At 38.7% G+C, this 17,723-nt stretch overlaps 2 protein-coding genes, 1 long non-coding RNA gene and 2 other non-coding genes across 5 annotated transcripts; 4 read left to right on the forward strand and 1 right to left on the reverse strand.

Annotated features, from left to right (window-relative positions):
* The first annotated feature begins 653 nt into the window (after positions 1–653).
* Positions 654–2,100, forward strand: LOC104966164 (uncharacterized). Its single transcript, XR_800632.1, has 3 exons — positions 654–812; positions 1,001–1,049; positions 2,036–2,100. It is a non-coding gene; the product is annotated as an uncharacterized lncRNA (long non-coding RNA).
* Positions 2,101–3,127: 1,027 nt separating this feature from the next.
* On the reverse strand, positions 3,128–6,237 carry LOC104966545 (mitochondrial intermediate peptidase-like). The gene is made up of 6 exons (XM_010795728.1): positions 5,664–6,237; positions 4,925–5,098; positions 4,029–4,117; positions 3,825–3,911; positions 3,625–3,688; positions 3,128–3,322 (listed from the first exon to the last, which is right to left on the reverse strand). Exons 1-6 carry the CDS (start codon positions 5,808–5,810, stop codon positions 3,128–3,130), a joined length of 756 nt encoding a protein of 251 aa, XP_010794030.1. The 5' UTR covers positions 5,811–6,237.
* A 1,945-nt stretch (positions 6,238–8,182) lies between these two features.
* On the forward strand, positions 8,183–16,125 carry LOC104966546 (sperm-associated antigen 17-like). Its single transcript, XM_010795729.1, has 11 exons — positions 8,183–8,400; positions 9,161–9,301; positions 9,430–9,489; positions 9,592–9,720; positions 9,829–9,997; positions 10,256–10,462; positions 10,796–10,950; positions 12,187–12,333; positions 14,508–14,583; positions 15,436–15,543; positions 16,103–16,125. The coding sequence occupies exons 1-11, from the start codon at positions 8,290–8,292 to the stop codon at positions 16,123–16,125; spliced, it is 1,326 nt and encodes a 441-aa protein (XP_010794031.1). The 5' UTR covers positions 8,183–8,289.
* On the forward strand, positions 14,740–14,810 carry trnag-gcc (transfer RNA glycine (anticodon GCC)). The gene has a single exon. It is a non-coding gene; the product is annotated as a tRNA-Gly (tRNA).
* trnad-guc (transfer RNA aspartic acid (anticodon GUC)) lies at positions 14,937–15,008 on the forward strand. Its single transcript has one exon. It is a non-coding gene; the product is annotated as a tRNA-Asp (tRNA).
* Positions 16,126–17,723: the final 1,598 nt, after the last annotated feature.

The raw sequence follows: 17,723 nt of genomic DNA on the forward strand, positions 1-17,723 counted from the left end.
TACGACGCCCTCTGTCCTTAGACCCTCACATCATACAAGGAAAAACTTCCAGAGAAAACCCCAGAGTTTAAAGGGGAAAATGGGAGAAACCTCAGGGAGAGCAACAGAGGAGGGATCCCTCTCCCGGGACGGACAGNTGGAAAAATGTGATCCTAAGAAATGACTCCGGAAAGCTGCAGATAGAGCCATAAGAAATGAATGCAACTGATTATTTAATGTTTAATGTTGTTTTTATATGCTATCATTTAAGCTTTGTTAGTTCCAGGTTTAATATGTGCAATAAGTTCATTTCAATAAGTTTTGCAATAAACATTGAACCAATCCGGCCCTCGACTGGTACCGATTTTTTGAATGTTGGCCCACTGTGTATTTGAGTTTGACACCCCTGATCTTGAGAATTCAAACAGCTCCTATCATGGCCGACACTTAGAAACCTCTGAGTCATTTAACTTAGTTAGGAACCTTCCTGAGAGAAATTGAGAATTCGACCCCTTGTTCCTCACATGATGTGGAGCAGTATAATGTAAACGTGTGTTTTCTAGCACCACATAGTGGACACAGGAAGTGGTGCAAGATGTGCGTGGGATAACGAGGGCCCATTCATTAAATATTCTTTAATATCATGGATTTTGTTCTGTCCTGGTTCCACTTGCAGGTTCGAGAAATCGCCTACAGGATTTACCTGTATCCTAACGCAGATCTGATGAAGTGTCTGGAGGAGCTGCTGAAGTGCAGATACAAAATGGCCAAACTGGTGGGCTACGAGTCGTACGCTCACCGAGCCCTGAAGGGAACCATGGCCAAAACACCAGGTTTATACCTCTCTCTGCTTCAGCATCAATACAGTATCTTTCAGTCAGTGCCGTGACTGCAAATATTATTTCAGTATTGACATGAAACCATTTTTAAAAGACACAGATTAATATAAGATAGACATTATTTTTGCTCTTTTTGTGATTTTAGTTACAGGCTGTTTATTCCTTTTTGTTTCCCTTTGCAGAGACGGTGATGAGCTTCCTTCAGTTGTTAACCGACAAGCTGTCAGACAAGTACGGTCTCATTTTAATAAATCATAAAGAAATATTCAGATAAATTATTCAGTTTGATATTTTTTCTTAATAGTTGTGAAAGAAATTCTCAATATTTGTTATTTTTCTGAGCCAGTGATGGAAAATAACTTAAAAGCGTTTGTACAATTTTGAGGTAGTTGTTCTTTTAAATCACTACATTTATTTGACAAGATGAGTTAGTGTGAAGGATTCCTGGAAGTATAAAATATGATTTAAGTTACCTTCACCTGTGACAGCTGCAGAATTGTAATTGTTTTTACATAAATGCATCATTAAAGAGGCCATGTTGTGCTTTGGGGGGGGTTTCCCTTTCCTGTAGTGTGTTCAATTGTGCTTGTAAATGGTCCGCAAAGGCTCGCTCCTATTGGCTAGCGCTCCAACACATTGTAAGTGATAGGCTAAGGAGCGGGACATCTCAAAGCGTTTGACAAAACACAACAGAGCCGGCCAGCTAACCAATCAGAGCAGACTGGACTCTGGTTTCAGACAGAGGGTGAAAAGAGGTGCTGCAGCACAGGCAGTATGAGAGAAATAAAGAGCTTTTTGAACATTAAAGCAAGGAGACATGTCACAGTGGAGACACAAAATACTAATATGAACCTAAAAATGACCAGAATGGGGCCCCTTAAATTAGAATCCAGTCGTAAATGTAACAAAACCTGACACAAATTCAGTTAGTTTAATAAATATTATCAGTAAATCAGTTTTTTGTCACATTCCCTCCTCTGGTTTCTAACATCTGGAGTCGTTAAACAGACCAAAGACTTGTGAGTCAGGTGCACCTGAGCCTCTAAATTACCCACAGGATAAATGAATGTCCAGGGTGTTTCCCCGCCTTCAGCCAAATGCATGCTGGGATAAGCTCTGACCCCCCGTTGACCCTGAGTGGAGATAGGTGGGTACTGGAATGAAGCCTCGAGTCAATTAGCTCACGACTTGTTGTTTTTTCCTTTAATCTCTCACAGGACAGCCAAAGACTTCAAGATGATGAGTAACATGAAGAAGAAACTCAACCCACGTAATGCTGTGAGTCATATCTGCTTTTTGTTCACAACATATTATTTCACATGAGGATATTTTTAAGTTCTTTGGCTGGTTTTTAAAGTCTGTCTAAAGGCTGCAGGACAACAGGGGATACCTCACGTAACTCATTTAATGGATTGTTTTATATTAATAAACACATAAGCAGCAGCCCAGGCATCATTAACATTTTTATACTCAATTTTTTTTTTTTTATATTTACCTGCAAATATTACACATTTCTTATTAAAGCGGCAACAAACATTTGTTACATTTAATGTGTAATATTTGCAGGTAAATATAAAAAAAAAAAAATTGAGTATAAAAATGTTAATGATGCCNACAGGCCAACAACAGCTTCAAAAAAACTATTTCCCTCAAAGAAAAAACTAAACATGCCCTGTTGTCGCAAGAAACAAAGTGCAGAAGGAAACATCCATTAAACTCAGTGTGCTGCTCTGTGATGCTAGCTCAAGGCAGGTACTCGGCATCTCATCTTGGGTGCAAGGTCATCAATGTTTGGGGTCAGGCTCTGAGCTGAGGAGACCCTCAGGATGGAGGGAAGGTGTGCGTGCAATATACCGGCGGGCCAGATCTAATAATAATAAAAAATTATCCTGCGGGCCGAAATTAAATCCACCAAGGGCCTGATTTGGCCCCCGGGCCTTGAGTTTGACACATGTGCTCTAGATGATAGGAAAGGAGCTTCAATGCCTCCTTTGAAATCTTCTTTAGCTTAGGATACACTGGACCATCCTTAAGGAAAGGAAAGGAAAGGAAAGGAGAAAAATGCTGTCCTACAATTCTGAAGCCGCAACATCTAACATGACACAACATTCAGACGTTTGTCATTAGAAATGCAGATCATGTAAGTTACTCTGCTTATTCAGGATTTTACAACTCATGGCGTATCATATGTTGTCAGGACAGAGTATATATTACACATCTTCGACCTGCCCTTACATCCAGTCCTAAAATCTGACACATGGCAGTGGCGCCACCTGCTGAACAAAAAGTATAAATGTTCCCAAATCATTTCAGGCACATACCAAGTCATCGGGGGAGTCAGCGTGTAATCCCCCCACTTGGATGAAGCTTCCTTCACTGGCAAAGTGCAGGTGTAGATGTTCGGGAATCGCAGACCTGGCGATCCTGTTGGGCTGGTGAGAATTGACCAGGAACTCGTTGTTTAGATCCAGAAGCTTCACATGAAGAGCCACCGCCTCCTTCCTCTGTGGAGAAAACAAGTTCAGTAAACACAGCAGGGGGTGGAGGCATTTTTAAACATGCTGTCTTTATGTTTTATTCACAACGTGTCTGTTTCTTTCCCAGATGAACAACCAGAATGTACCTGCTGGCTACCACATCAAAATACATGCGCTGTCCCATGGAAAATATTCTTCTATGACTACACCAATGCTATATGGTCTAGTATGGTGTAACTGTGAACAAACAGTGGTTTTGGTTATGTCATCTTTTGTTACTTCCCTTTCCCCCTAGGAAACATAACAACCATCTATTATAACCATCTCACCAGCTTCTCATCCAGATGAATCCCACTGATTTCAAAATCGAACATGAACAACTCTGCCACTCGTCTGGAAAAAACAAACAGAAATTAATCATTGTTTACATCATTAGATATGATATAAACATTACATATTGATGTGGTAACAAAGAAAGAGAAACACTGTTATTTAATCCATGTTTTAAACAAAATGGCAGTGAAATTACCTGGAGTCAGGATCCAGCTGAGACGCGGTGTCTGGGTTCTCCAGCAATTTTTTAAGACTATTACAAAGCTCCACATTAGTGTTCAGTCTGAAAAAAACACAATTACAAAATGACATGTGTGTGCTATATTTGAGTATTTCTACTTTATACTTCCATTTATTTGTACAAATGCATCATGATTGCTTTTTGAAAGGTTCGTCTTACTTCTCCACCACCGTGCCGATCTCTATGCAGCTCTTCTCTGCAGCCTCGCGAAACGCTGGGTCTGGATGAGCTACTTTAACAAAGTCTGCCTGTGAGAGAAGAGAAAAGCAAGTTGGTCTGCAGGTAACCCAAGAACCACATGACACATAGTGAGAGTATAAAGGAATCATAACAGCTTTGTTTAAAGCATGTAGAGGCTAAACCAACACTTTAAAAAGGGGCCCTATTATGCTTTTGGGGTTTTCCTTTACTGTAGTGTAATATAGGTTTTTGTGCATGGAAATGGAAATGGTCTGTAAAAGGTTAAAATCCCTGTGTTCCCTCTTGAGGGAGAAATTAACTTAAATGTCATAAATAAAAACACTGACAAATAATATTTACAAAGCAGGGTTTTCAAAGACAATTCAAAGAGGAGATATGGTTTCAGCGCTGATCTTATCTGGCAGGTATTCCCAAAGTCCAGGAGCCCTGACTCCAAAGGCTCTCCTATCTCCTTTAAGAACACATTTGGACCTTGGAACAACGAGGAGGGAAGCATGTGAGGATCTCAGAGTGGAGAAAGGAACATGGGGCATAGAGCGGGCCAGGAATGAGTCCTAAAACCCAGATATGAGTCAGCATTTGAGCACTTCCTGTTCCCTCGTCTAGAAGTCAATGGATTCCTGAATGTGCTTTTGGTTGTTAGCCTGACATAAGGTCTGTGGTTAACACCAGCTGAAGAAATGTTACTTTTTTTTTAATGCAACATAAAATACGTCAGTAAATATCCCACTGGTGAATTGGCGGTTGCTAACAAGTGTCTAAATCAGAGGACATCAATGCACCCCCTCTGTACACGAGTTGAGTTGTGGAGAGCAGCACAGTTTCAGTAGTCCTCAGAGAGAAGGAGCACTCACCAGATCAGCCACTTTACACAACTCATCTGAGAGCTGATCAAAAGACTCGACTGTCTCCACACCCGAAGGACCAGAAATAACTTTGTCCACCAGCCGTCGTGTGTTCCTCAGAGCCGTCTCTGTGGCCGCCTGAAAGCCTGCAGGACAGCTGAGCTCAGTCACTCCAAACAAACCCTGAAAGCAGAACCAGAAATCCTTTATCTGTCCCACAGCAAGACATGTAAAGTGTTACAGCAGCAAAGGGAAACATCACAATCACTAGACTAACATGTTTAGCCAAGAAATTAAATAAAATGAGTACACAACCATGGTAAATAAATAAGTGGCAGTATTATAAAAGTGAGTGAACTAGCAGCCACTAATAACAATAATAAATAGTTACATGAATGTCATGACATTGTTAATCCAAACTGAAGCATCTCTATTTAAATGTGTTTGTACTTAAGATGCATGCATTTTTCACTTGATAGTATACAAAACAATCAGTTTAAAATGTAATATTACATTCTTTAAAATGACTCCTCCCGCACCCAATATACCCCCAAATATAAACAGCAATTTAGTCAATCAATAATGCGGCTTCTTACAAATAAAATATATAGAATGTGGTCTTTTATAAAATCAATATGGCTTATTAACACACATTTAAGCCCGTTTAAATGCAGGTTATGTGCTTTAACAAAGCAGTGTTGTAACATGCTTTAGTGACACATTTAAGAAAATTAAAACAAATACTTACCACGTTTTTCTCCACCAGATTTGGTCTTCTTTGAGGTTTGGCATTGAAAGCAGCTCCAACAGGAGACCATGTTGTGAGATTTCTCCGAACATGAGTCCACAAGGTTCTGTGCTTCACAAAGTAAAGCAACCTTGTGCAGGAAGACATGATGTACTGAAGCTGCAGCTCTTCTGATCTTCTGAAACTTTACAGAAGCCTGTAGTGTTGACAGTGGCTGACAGAGGACATGCTAACTTTAGCTTCAATGTTAGCTTTTTTTGCAGAAGCAGGATATGTTAAAAAGGAAAACAAAAAACGTATCAACGTCCGTTTATTCTAAACCTTTCTCTTCATTGAATACTTGCTGTTTTATTGTCATGAGTTAAGAGGTGTAGCTGTCAAGTCAACAGAAGCAGCTACTCACATGTTAGCTCCTTGGCTATCTATCAACGTAAATCTAAATGACGGTGTTACTTTCGCGTAAAATCTCAAATGTATAAATATTTAATAACAAATACAAATTAACATGTACATTTAACACATGTTTCGCACTAGTGATTTATTATACCAGTGTTACCAAATTAAATTAAAAACATTGCTAATCAAAAGGGTCGAAAGTGCGACCAGTTTAAGAAAAACATTACGTGATGTCGTCACGCTGTCGTCAGAAGAAGCCCTTTCACGTTAAAAGTTTGTTAATTTCGACCAATAAGCTAAAAATCGTTAAAGCACATCACGTTGACCTTTTAATTTGAATTTCCGATAAATAATTGGATGTTTTTCCATAAATGCAAACAACTAAAGTGTAAGCCAAAATGACTACATATTAAGATCTTAATACTTTTCAAAATCACGTTATTACATGAAAAATAAAAAAGCCCTGAAACCCTTTTTCATTATTTGACTTATGTGTTACTTGAAAAGACCCTCACTCTTTAGTTAATGAAATCATTTGTTTGTAGTTTTGTTTATATTTGATGCAAGCCGTTAAAAATCTGTGGCCTATCTGTAATAGGCCTATTAAAACAATTTAAAGTATTTGTCTTGACCCTGGACATTTTTTGAGTGAAACTTGGAAAATAAAGTAAAAAACAAAAATGCATCTTTACCTGAGTATTTACATGCTGTATAAAATGATACAACTTGTTTTCTGGTCAACTATACCAGAAAACAACAGAGCAAGTGTGTGGGAGAGAAACTCCATCTGAAGGGAACAACGGGATTTTAGCCTTTGCAGGCCATTTACATGCACAAGAACGATCACACGATCGGAGAAGGAAACCCCCAAATATATTGTAGCCTACATATTGCCCCAAATTTCTTTTTGGTGTCTATCTACGCCGGGATCCTGAGTCGTGGCTGATCCTGTAGCTGTGGTCCTTAGTCCTGGATCCTGAGTCGTGGCTGTGCCTGTTGCTGTGGTCCTGGATCCTGCATCTTGAGTCCTGGATTTCGAGTCGTGGCTGAACCTATCTCTGCGGTCCTGCCTGACTCATCATACTACTTCCCTGATGGCTCCCACAGGATTGTTGACATCCTCGTGGATTCATCTTCTTATTATAGACACAGGCATTTCCAAACATTTGGTCTACCTATGCTGTAAAATGTATTATGTTTTCAATGTACACNAGATGCCAAGTATCTGGCTTGAACTAGCATCACAGAGCAGCACATTGAGTTGCAATGGATGTTTCCTTCTGCACTTTTTTTCTTGAGACAACAGGGCATGTTTGGTTTTTTCTTTGAAGGGAATACTTTTTTTGAAGCTGTTGTTGGCCTGTGGAAACATGTAATCATAAGAAATGACTCCGGAAAAGCTGCCGATAGAGCCATAAGAAATGAATGCAACTGATTATTTAATGTTTAATGTTGTTTTTATAGGCAATAATTTAAGTTCTAAGTTAGTTCTAGGTTTAATACGTGCAATAAGTTCATTTCAATACTTTTTGCAATAACCATTGAACCAGTCCGGCCCTCGGCTAGTACCCATTTTTTTATTTTGGCACACTGTGTATTTGAGTTTGACACCCCTGCTTTAGCTCAATTAATTGTTGCCTGAGATTGTGTAGGAATTGTAGTAGCCATGACACTTCACTCTTCATTATCATTCATCAATGTATTTATTTGATTTCACTTTAGTTTGTATCTAATTGGCATTCTTAATCCCCCTCTCTTTGTATAAAACCTTGCTTTAGTTAAATGTCCTGAGCCATAATGGTTGCATCATTATGGCTAAAAAATAAACGTATAGAGATAACACTGCCATCCAGTGGATACAATGAATAGAATAATTGACTTATAAACCACAACACATGTTATTTATTTCAATGTTATTATTGAATTGTTGTTGAGGGATATTCACTACCAAAAAGATAGAGTTGTTCATCTTCGATATTGCTTTGTCAAACAATTAGGAAACCCACATGCTTTTGTTTTGAAAGTTTACAGGAAAAGTAGGCCTTATGTCTCAACTTGACAGGTGTCCTTGCTGTTGCCACGGGCAACACAGGCACCAGGCGACGCTAAACGATAAACTAACTTGCCGTTTTTAGGAAGCTTAGTTAGATAAGGGCCCTGGTAGGTTGAGGACTATTTTTTTTTAATGTTCTGCGTTGTTTCAAGTTTCAATAATTGTCACTGATTGAAAATGCCACCTAAAGCAGTTAAGAAGGGCTCAGCCAAAAAGCCCAATGCTTCTGGTGCCTCAGCTGTCGGCAAGAACTGGGAGGCTGGTCTCAGCAGAGCTCCGTTTGAAGAGGTTTGTTCTTTTCACTCGCTTCCTTTTTTCTGTTTAACTTACTGTTTATTTGTGTGTACAGTAAAGGTATCTTTCATTACATATTATAACTTTTAGAGTCCTAATTTGCTGGCTACGCGCGGTAGTTAACTAACTTTTACATGGTCCTTAGTAGCTAGCTAGCTAACATTTACGTTACATTGTTTAATGTTAATAGCGTTTCATTTTAAGTAGAACAAGGGATTTAAACTGGGTTTATATCCTGCAATTTGCTCCTTGATACACTTTAAGTAACGTTAACAAGGTAATTAGGTTATTTGGTGAAAATTGTGTAGACAAACAAACAAACAAACAAACTTCCTGCGACATTTGTCACCTGAATAAGACGTAGCCTATAAGAAAATGCACAAAATATAAACATGTAAGCTTTTACTTTGAGGGTAAGACCGGAAGTGCCCTTTTTGTTTTTTTATATTTCTTCTTCAAGTTATTTGATCCTTTTATTATTTTTAAACCATGAAATGTATTCACTGGATTTTTTTCATGAAAGACGGACATATGTAATTATGAATGTAATGAATGAATTCAATCAAATAAAGTTGGGAGGGGAAAAAATCCTCTCACAAGATTTAGCTTTTTTTGTCAAAGTAATGTGATGTGCAGCATCTTTGAACCTTGTTAATTAAGGAGCAGGATGATGTGAAATCAGTGACACAGTGTGGTTTTTTATTTGGATGATGTATTTCTTAATTTTCTTGTTTTTCTTCAATACTATTTCCAGGAGTCATGGCAAGCCTGTGTGTCTCTGGTGGTCGGGAGAAGTCCAGAGGAGGAGAAGCTGACCCAGGCTTTGTCTGTGGCTGCACAGAAACCACAGCGCAAACTTTTCAGCTTGCTGACCTGGGAAAGCACCGTTGCAAAGGTAGTTTTATTTCAGATCAAGTTCCAGAAACTATGTATATTGTATTTTTGTAGAACTCTGCAGTCATTAACTCTTAATACCTTGTATTTCGTCAAATGAGATTTCATTCCTTTCCAAACGTTTTACAGATCCATGAACTGGGGAATCCCAAAGCAAAACGACCTGATGAAGCCCCCATGTTTTATGAGGTGGGCTTTGGAATAAAGATTTTTAATGTGTTTTGTTTCAGTCAGTCAGTGTCTTCTGATTGGGTTTTTGTGTGCTTAATTCCTCCTGTGTGTCTTGAGTAGGTTACAGAGCCAGCGAAGGTACTCCTGGATGCAGGAGATGAGATTCCTTGTGACCTGATGGCTAATATACTGAAGTTCCAGCTGCTACAAATCAAAGCCAATGATCAGCAGAGGAGGGAAGCCGAGCAGGTGAGGAACAAATCAGGAGATATTAATACAATTGGAGTGACTTTTTTTAATCAATGTTATACAGACTATAGAGGAAGAATCAATTGGATTTTTCCGCATATTTTGAAGGCTGAGGAGGAGAAGGCAAACGTTGATCCTCCCTCTGTCAACAAGGACAAAGGAGGGGCTAAAGTCACTGACAAAAAGGGGAAGGGCCCACCCTCACCTGTGGGACCCTCTAAGGAGAAGAAGACAAAGCTAAAACGCAGGGATGATGTTGAGCCACCAAAGTATATAGGTACAAATTCAAATTTCAACCACATCTGTTTTATTGTGTTGCACTGTTGGAGTAGCCTGGGACCTAAGATTTTCATCGTCATAACTACACTGTAGTCATATAATGTACATATGACTAATAAAAGCCTTGAACCTTGAACGTCTGTGCTAACATTGTGAGAAAGTACTGCAATGCACAAGACGACTTTGGCTATCACCTACGTCTGCACTATATAATTGTAGGTGTTTATGATTAATTAACTTGTGTGTCTGGGCATAGATGACGAGCCAGAGGATGGACCTCAACACTACATCCTGCTGCTCGGCTTCTTTCAGCCCCACCTGATTGGAGCGCTTGATGCCTTAGGTGTTCATGTAGCCAATGTCATTAAATTGTGTTCGGAGCACACACAAACTTCTGAGGAGCAGCAGGAAGAAAGTCCCTTTGGGGGCAATGAGCAGACAACTTCTCCAGTTTTGGATTCAGGTAAAGGGCCTTCGGTATTCAGTAAGCACTTAATAAGGCACTTTTACGTGCTTTTACAAGTATATAAGACTATAAATGAATCATGATACTGTTTTGTTTACAAGCTATAATGTTAGTTTTTTACTTCTGGCAAATCATTTGACTTCATCATAAAATGAAGGATGGTCATTATCTTGCTGAACAGAATGTGTATGTAAAATAACTTTTGTTCGCCATAGAGCTGATTATCTGCAATACAAAATGTCCTTGCAGTCAGGACTCTATATCTTATTTTTCCAATGTATTATGTGTTGTTATCAACATAAATATCTCTTCTTTCGTGTATGCCTGCAGCAGAAGTTCATGGTCGTGCAGAGTTGGATTTATTCTGGTCCGGTCTGAGACCAGTTTTGGACAGCGGGCCTCCCCAGTCCAAGCTCCATGATGCGGTTCAGCTTAGCTACACTGCTCCAGATCTCAGTTCTCACACACAGAACCCTGACGCTGAGGTGAGTTGGGCCTGACAATTTCTTTCTGTTTCAATATCTTCTCAATGAAGCCTGCTCTTTACCATTGCACTGTATGCTGCAGGGTTTCTCAAACTCCGGACCAAGGTCCGAATCCGGACCGAACCCTGTGTCCCATTATTTAAAAAAATAAAATAAAATTATGAAACAAAAATTTCTGATTCTGATGTAAATTAAAGTGGACCTATTATGCTATATTGGAAACATATATTGTAGGGCCATACCTATACAAAACATGTCATACCAAACAGATCACCCATTGCAGCCATGCCTCATACTGCTCAAACACCTCTTTTGCAGCCCTGTTAGAGAAATGTGGATTTTGGGTCCTTAGCTTTAAAAAAAATAAAAAGAGGAGGCGGAGCTAATGCCTGATCAGAATTCTACCGGAGATAAAGTTAAATTATGCTGTGATAAAACGCCATCCTGTTCTAAACCACATCAAAGATTACATTTTCGGAAACAGTATGGAGCTCAAATGCTTTTTCTCTTGCGGGTTTATCACAAGGTTAGTTCTTTTTTTTATTTCCTGCTTTTTAAACACAATTGCTCTCCAGTACAGGTTAGCTCTGAGTGTTAGCGATGCTTGCTAATGTAAACAAAGACGAGATTACGTCCAAAACATGTCAGGCATTGTTTCTGATAGCAACTTTGTGTGGGTCCACCGCCGATTTGAGGTCAGATCGGCAGCAAATCTGTACCCGCTCGTTGTACCCCTGTTTTTAAAAAGATTTGGGTACGGAGGAAAAGAGAGAGGGTTTTATTGTCTGACGCTGCGTGAGTTCAACATGAACATGAAAGACCCTTTAATTTACTGCAACGACATGTTGGGAAACCCATGCGAGGTCCCCATGCGAGCTGAAACTTTGTTGCTCCGCTCCGGGGGGGGGGACTTTACTGACATTGATCCGGACCATTGACCTTGTATAAAATTCACAAGTGGACCTTTAACAAAAAAGTTTGAGTACCCCTGCTGTAACAGGTCTGTGTGTGGATTGTGAGTGTGGGCATGTCATTTGTGGTCCTACAAGATATAGAAGGTTTGAAATCGATCACTCATTATGTTTTTGTTGATTTCATTGTGTAGAATATTTAACACTATTATTTTTTTGATCATTTTCAAGGCCTTCTCTATCTGTCTTTTTTTTTTGTACTGTCTCTAGCTTTTAATGTTTTATAATCACATTTTCTGGGACTTTATTTTGACTGTGTGTCCAGCTGGAGATTGGAAACCAAATCTTTGAAGGTGTGGCCAATCTCATCTATGACTGTCTGAAATGGCGCCTACAACATCAGCACTACCTGGACAACATGGAACTCTTCAGTGTACCCACTGTTGTTGTGATGGGTGCTGAGCCTGCAGAGGTACACATTTACACACATATCAGTATACCTACCAACAAACAGTTCAGTCAGTGCCATGTACAACAGTCCACTGGGGATGCTGCTGAGGGGCCACTTTACACAAGGCATTGTTCATTGGTAGTAAAATTGACACTGTAACCCCAGTTAAATACATTTAGTTGAGACTTTGATGGCGGGTATGGGGGAAGAAGAAATACTTAAGTATCATTGCATAAATACAAGAATAAACACATAAATACATGTAACCATACATACATATAATTATATAATAAATAAAAAGAATTGTTTCACTATTCAGAAATAATTAAATGCCTAAATAGATTCATGAAAGTTGATATTAAACAGGACATACATTTCTTAAATGTATTTCTAGATTTTGTTGACACTTTTGTTGTTCATTGTAACCTTCATTTGCCGTTTTATTTGTGTCCACTGCACTTTTCCAAAGTTCGAGGTTGCAAATTCATGCCTTGTTTTGTTGACTAACAGTCAACTCAAAGAACTTCTAGAGAAACTGCAAACGTTCATATTTGAGGAATCAGTCAGTGTTGGTTATATGTGTTTTTCTTCACCCTCAGATTGATTGGTACATTAAAATGTTGCCAAGTGTACACATGTTCATCATGTACTAGAGTAGTTAGAAAAGTGTTTCAAAGCACAGCAGTGCCATCTAGTGGACTAAAACAGAAGTGAAACGGAAAGCATACTCCTTCACTCAGACACTCGTTGATACCTGCAGTAATGGTGGATAATTAACAGGACAGCTCTCATGTGCTTTTTTCTTGGTTGTTTGCATTGAGGAAACTATGTAAGTACCTGTTATTTACTTGCTAAAGGCCTTTTCTGTAATAATATTAAGTTCGTTGTTAAGATTTCTTCGAGTTTTAAACGTATTTTGCTGTAAATTGGTATGACGCCACAGCTAATTAGCCTGCCGTCTTTCTGCCTTCATCCAGGTTGTACATAGTTCAAGTGTTTTTTTTTTTGTTGGTTTATGTGTTTAACACAAAATAGCTTTTGCCTCATGACTGTAGTGAATCACCTGTTGCTAGTTATATGCACGTCATGTTTCTGTCGTAATTCTAAGTATAATTTTAAGATTTCGTCGAGTTTTAAACGTGTTTGGTTGTTAATTCGTATGACGCCACAGCTAGTTAGCGGACCCAATGCCGTGTTTCAGCCTTCCTCCATTTTGTTCATAATTCATTATTTTTGTGGCAGGGTAATGTGTTTTAACAGAAATAATAGTTTTTGCCTCATCATATGATAGTATTGAATCACCTTTTGCTAGTTTTTAGTTATCTGCACGATGTTTTTGAAGTGTAAAAAGTGCCAGGCAGCTAGGTCGCTAACACATCGTGGCGCCTGCAGTGCTGGTCGACAATTAAGAGGCTCTCCATTTACGCTTCATTTTGGTTGTTTTGCACTGAGGAAACTGTCAGCTTATTAACATTTTAAAGATATTTCCTGTTATAATTCTAAGTTAATTGTTAAGATTTCGTCGAGTATTATATGTTTTTTGGTGGTAGTTGGTAGTCTACTACACAGCAGCTAATTAGCCGACCCATTGACGTAATTCTGCGTGTCTTCAATTTTTTCATCATTCAAATGTGTTTTTTAGATTTGATAATGTGTTCAAGTGGCTTTACCCTGATATTACTGCATTGCATCGCATGTTGAACATTTTAAAGTATTCACGATGTTTTTTACTCTAAAGTGGGCCAGCCAACTCACTCAGACACGTGGCACCTGCAGGAGGGTTGGAGAATTAACGGGGCAGCTGTCTATGTGCAATATTTATTTGTTTTGCCTTGAGGAAAACGATGTTACTAATAATTATTTACCTGTAAAACACATTCTGTGTTCATTGGCAATATTTCGATGAGTCTCAGCCGTTTTTTAGTCTAAATTGACCTCATGCAACAGCTACTTAGCCAACCCATGATTTAGCATTTCTTTAGTTTAATAGTTTTTTCAATTTTGTGTGGTTGATGTTTTTGCCTAATTTTGCTGATGTCTACCTAAAACAATTTTTCTTGATGAAGCCTGTTTCTATTTCTGTAATAAATTACATCTGCAACCACTAGAGGGCGACAGCAGGAATGTATGCAGTATCTGAAATATGGGATATCAATCAAATATTTGTTTATTTTTGTTTGTTTTTCTTGTGCCAGGTTGTGCCAACCCCTCTCCCCGTTACTCCACGCTCCAAGAAGAAATTGGTGCGAGAGGAAACTCCACCAGACCAAGGTAACACTTTTTTCTATAATCAGGCTGTTGGTGCATGTAAGAGTAGAATTGTCTGCTTTCTATTTGATTTCATCAACCTTCCCAAGGAATTTTTTTCAGAACTCAAGCTATCTTCACGGTTTCATTTTTAAAGGCTTTTATTTTGAAACTTTTTATGCATTGGTGGTTCAGTGGTAGAATTCTCGCCTGCCACGCGGGAGGCCCGGGTTCGATTCCCGGCCAATGCAACACATTCTTTTATGCATGGCGGGCTGAAATGAGAACACATTCTGATGAATGCACTTTATTATTTAACTAATGATACAGTGCCGAATTGTATAAAATGGGAAGTGCACTGAGTGGATCTCATCCCTTCCTCGTTAGTATAGTGGTCAGTATCCCCGCCTGTCACGCGGGAGACCGGGGTTCAATTCCCCGACGGGGAGGAAACATTTATGTTATTTTTGTAATGTTATTATATTTTTCTACACAGGTGTTATAAAGACTTACCGGTGCATTCACGGTTTTCCGGTTTAGCAATATGGAGGACGGTATGGAGGACAGAACATGACATAAGTATAAATAAATGTGTAAATAAATGTATGAATAAATACAGGAATAAATAAATATATGAATAAATACAGGAATACATGAATAAATACGGAAATAAATAAATACAGGAATAAATAAATGAGCGAATACATGAATAAATAAATGAGGAAATAAATAAATAAATTCCTGTATTTATTTATTTCCGTATTTATTCATGTATTCCTGTATTTATNGCATGACTCCTCACGCTAGACTAACTGCATTAGGACGTATAACCCAATATTGCTGGAAGAGGATATAACGTTACACCTTCTCGCCCAGACATGCTGAACATCCACAAGGTTTTACTCAAAAGCAGCATGCAGCAGGAGAAGGTTCCACCTACTACATCTCTGGGGATCACAGTGATCCTGAAGAGAGACATATCAGGTGAAACTAAAAAAACAAGGGAACGCGGCCGGCTGTTTGTCTCCATGCTATCGATATTGAGTTCTCGGCAAGAGTACAAAATGAAATTTCACAGATTAAATAATTCAGAAACAAAATTGTAGATAACAAATAGTACTAAATACTGTATTTACTCGTGCATCCTTAAGCATCACTTGTGATGATAAGGACAGATAGGTTGGCTGTTTTTATTCTAAGATAGTACATTTCAAGAGGGTATTACTCGACGTTCATTATAACAAGGAAGTAAATAAAATGCCAGGAACAGTGAAATGGTTAGCTAGAAGAGCTCCCATACCTGGTGGTGAGTGCCGCTAGTGCTGAAGTCAGATTGTCTTGTGTGTAATCAGTAACTGAGTACAATTTACATGGCTGTTGTAGTCATTAAAACACAACTCAGAAATTACAGCAAGGTCATATGTTAGTTAATCCCTTGACTATCGAAATACTTATTGGATAAGTTTCTAAAATGCGCAACACTTAAATACATAAATAAAACATTTTGATAAGGAAATAAAAATTCTCTTTTGGCATCTTTCAGCATTCACTCCTTCGTACCAGTGAGACGTGTGTTTCGTTACATCGTATGTCAAAAAATGATATTGGTACTATGAACTCCGGTAGTTGCGGTTCTATTTACGACAAATGGGATGACTGTTTAATCTTAGTTTGAATGTTTGTTGTTGCGCTTGTTAATCAAAGGCCCACATAGTCGAATCTCGCCCCAGAGTACATCGGATTTTGACACCTACGCAATCATTTCATTGATATTACTCCATACAGGAGCAGAGCATATAGACAGTTGTTAATATATAATCTCTCCAAGTTACAAATGTCATCTTAGAAGTAGATGATATTACAGTAACTTCAACATTTCCTTCAACTGAAATATTTGAAGAGACCTAATGAAAAATGTAATGTTTAGTAAACATCTAGTTCGCACGATGTTTGTATAAAATATATGTCTTAATACGTTGCTTAATGTTTTTTGTGACTTCTATGATTATTAAACATGTATGGATCCCCAACAAAGTATTAGACAGTTAAAGCTAAACCAAATACAATATTAACTTTCAACCAGGGTCACAAACAATCAAATAATTTGACAGAGACTTAGTATGTCCAGATATGTTTTTTTATTGTCCTCACGCTAAGTGAGTATGGAAGCTCTTATCTGGTTGACACAGTGAGGGTAAAGGTGCAGTTGGCGGTCAGAGCTAACACAGGGTTTCTCCTGCCAGCCTGGCTCAAAACCCACCGGGTTGTGTTTTATCCCCCACTGCTTCCTTCATTACAGAACGTGCTGGTTGCTTTGCGCAGCAAGGTCAATTAAAAGCATACCGTATCTCATCACAACTTAACACCCCTCCTTATACTTGTGGAATCAATTATCCTTTAGGTTGCACCATATTCACATAATGAACTGCAGAGGCTGGTGATGTGTTTGCACGCAGGAGAGGCGGCCTGCTGCGGTTGCAGGCCCATCCTTTATTGCCGTGTATCAGTAGCAGTATAAGGAAATCTCAGTGCCGATTGTCTACCAGTCTGCGCTATATGGTAACCAAAGCGGCATCCCTTTGTAAAGAAACACTGAGACTACACTGGTGTTGCCAGCACAGATAGAGTAACTGAGCAAATTTTTTTATTTATCGCTTTAGTTGGTTACAATCTCAGTTCATTTCCTATGAGCATTTTGTAAATTTCTCCTTTAAAACAAATACCAGGAAGGTTATATTCCAAGTAGATATAAGGCTGTCTTTTCATAAGCAGCCAGCTTGTATGGGCAAGTGTTAAATCTAGCTCCTCCAAAAGTGTGACGTACAATATACCCCTAACACATAAACAGACAATAAGCGAAGTGAAACGTGCAAGAGACCAGAATACTTGTGTATGCCTGCCACTGCTCTTTTGAACTTTTGCATATCATAGTATTTGTTTTGTCTATGTTTCTAAATGTAAACCTTCTTAAAATGTTTTATGTGAGGGACTGCGCGATGGGAAATGAGCTCAAAGCTAAATGGCACTGTTACGCTTTGAACATTTTAATGGTTTTAAGTGTTCCATACACTGTGCATTGTCCTCCATAAACGATTAAAAAGTGGTGCAAGTCGAATGCAGGATTCCTGTAAATCCGTGAGGAACATGTTACAATAGCATAAGTA

The sequence above is a fragment of the Notothenia coriiceps genome, unplaced genomic scaffold, assembly GCF_000735185.1.
Source record: "Notothenia coriiceps isolate Sejong01 unplaced genomic scaffold, NC01 NC01_scaffold00037246, whole genome shotgun sequence".
Taxonomy (NCBI): domain Eukaryota; kingdom Metazoa; phylum Chordata; class Actinopteri; order Perciformes; family Nototheniidae; genus Notothenia; species Notothenia coriiceps.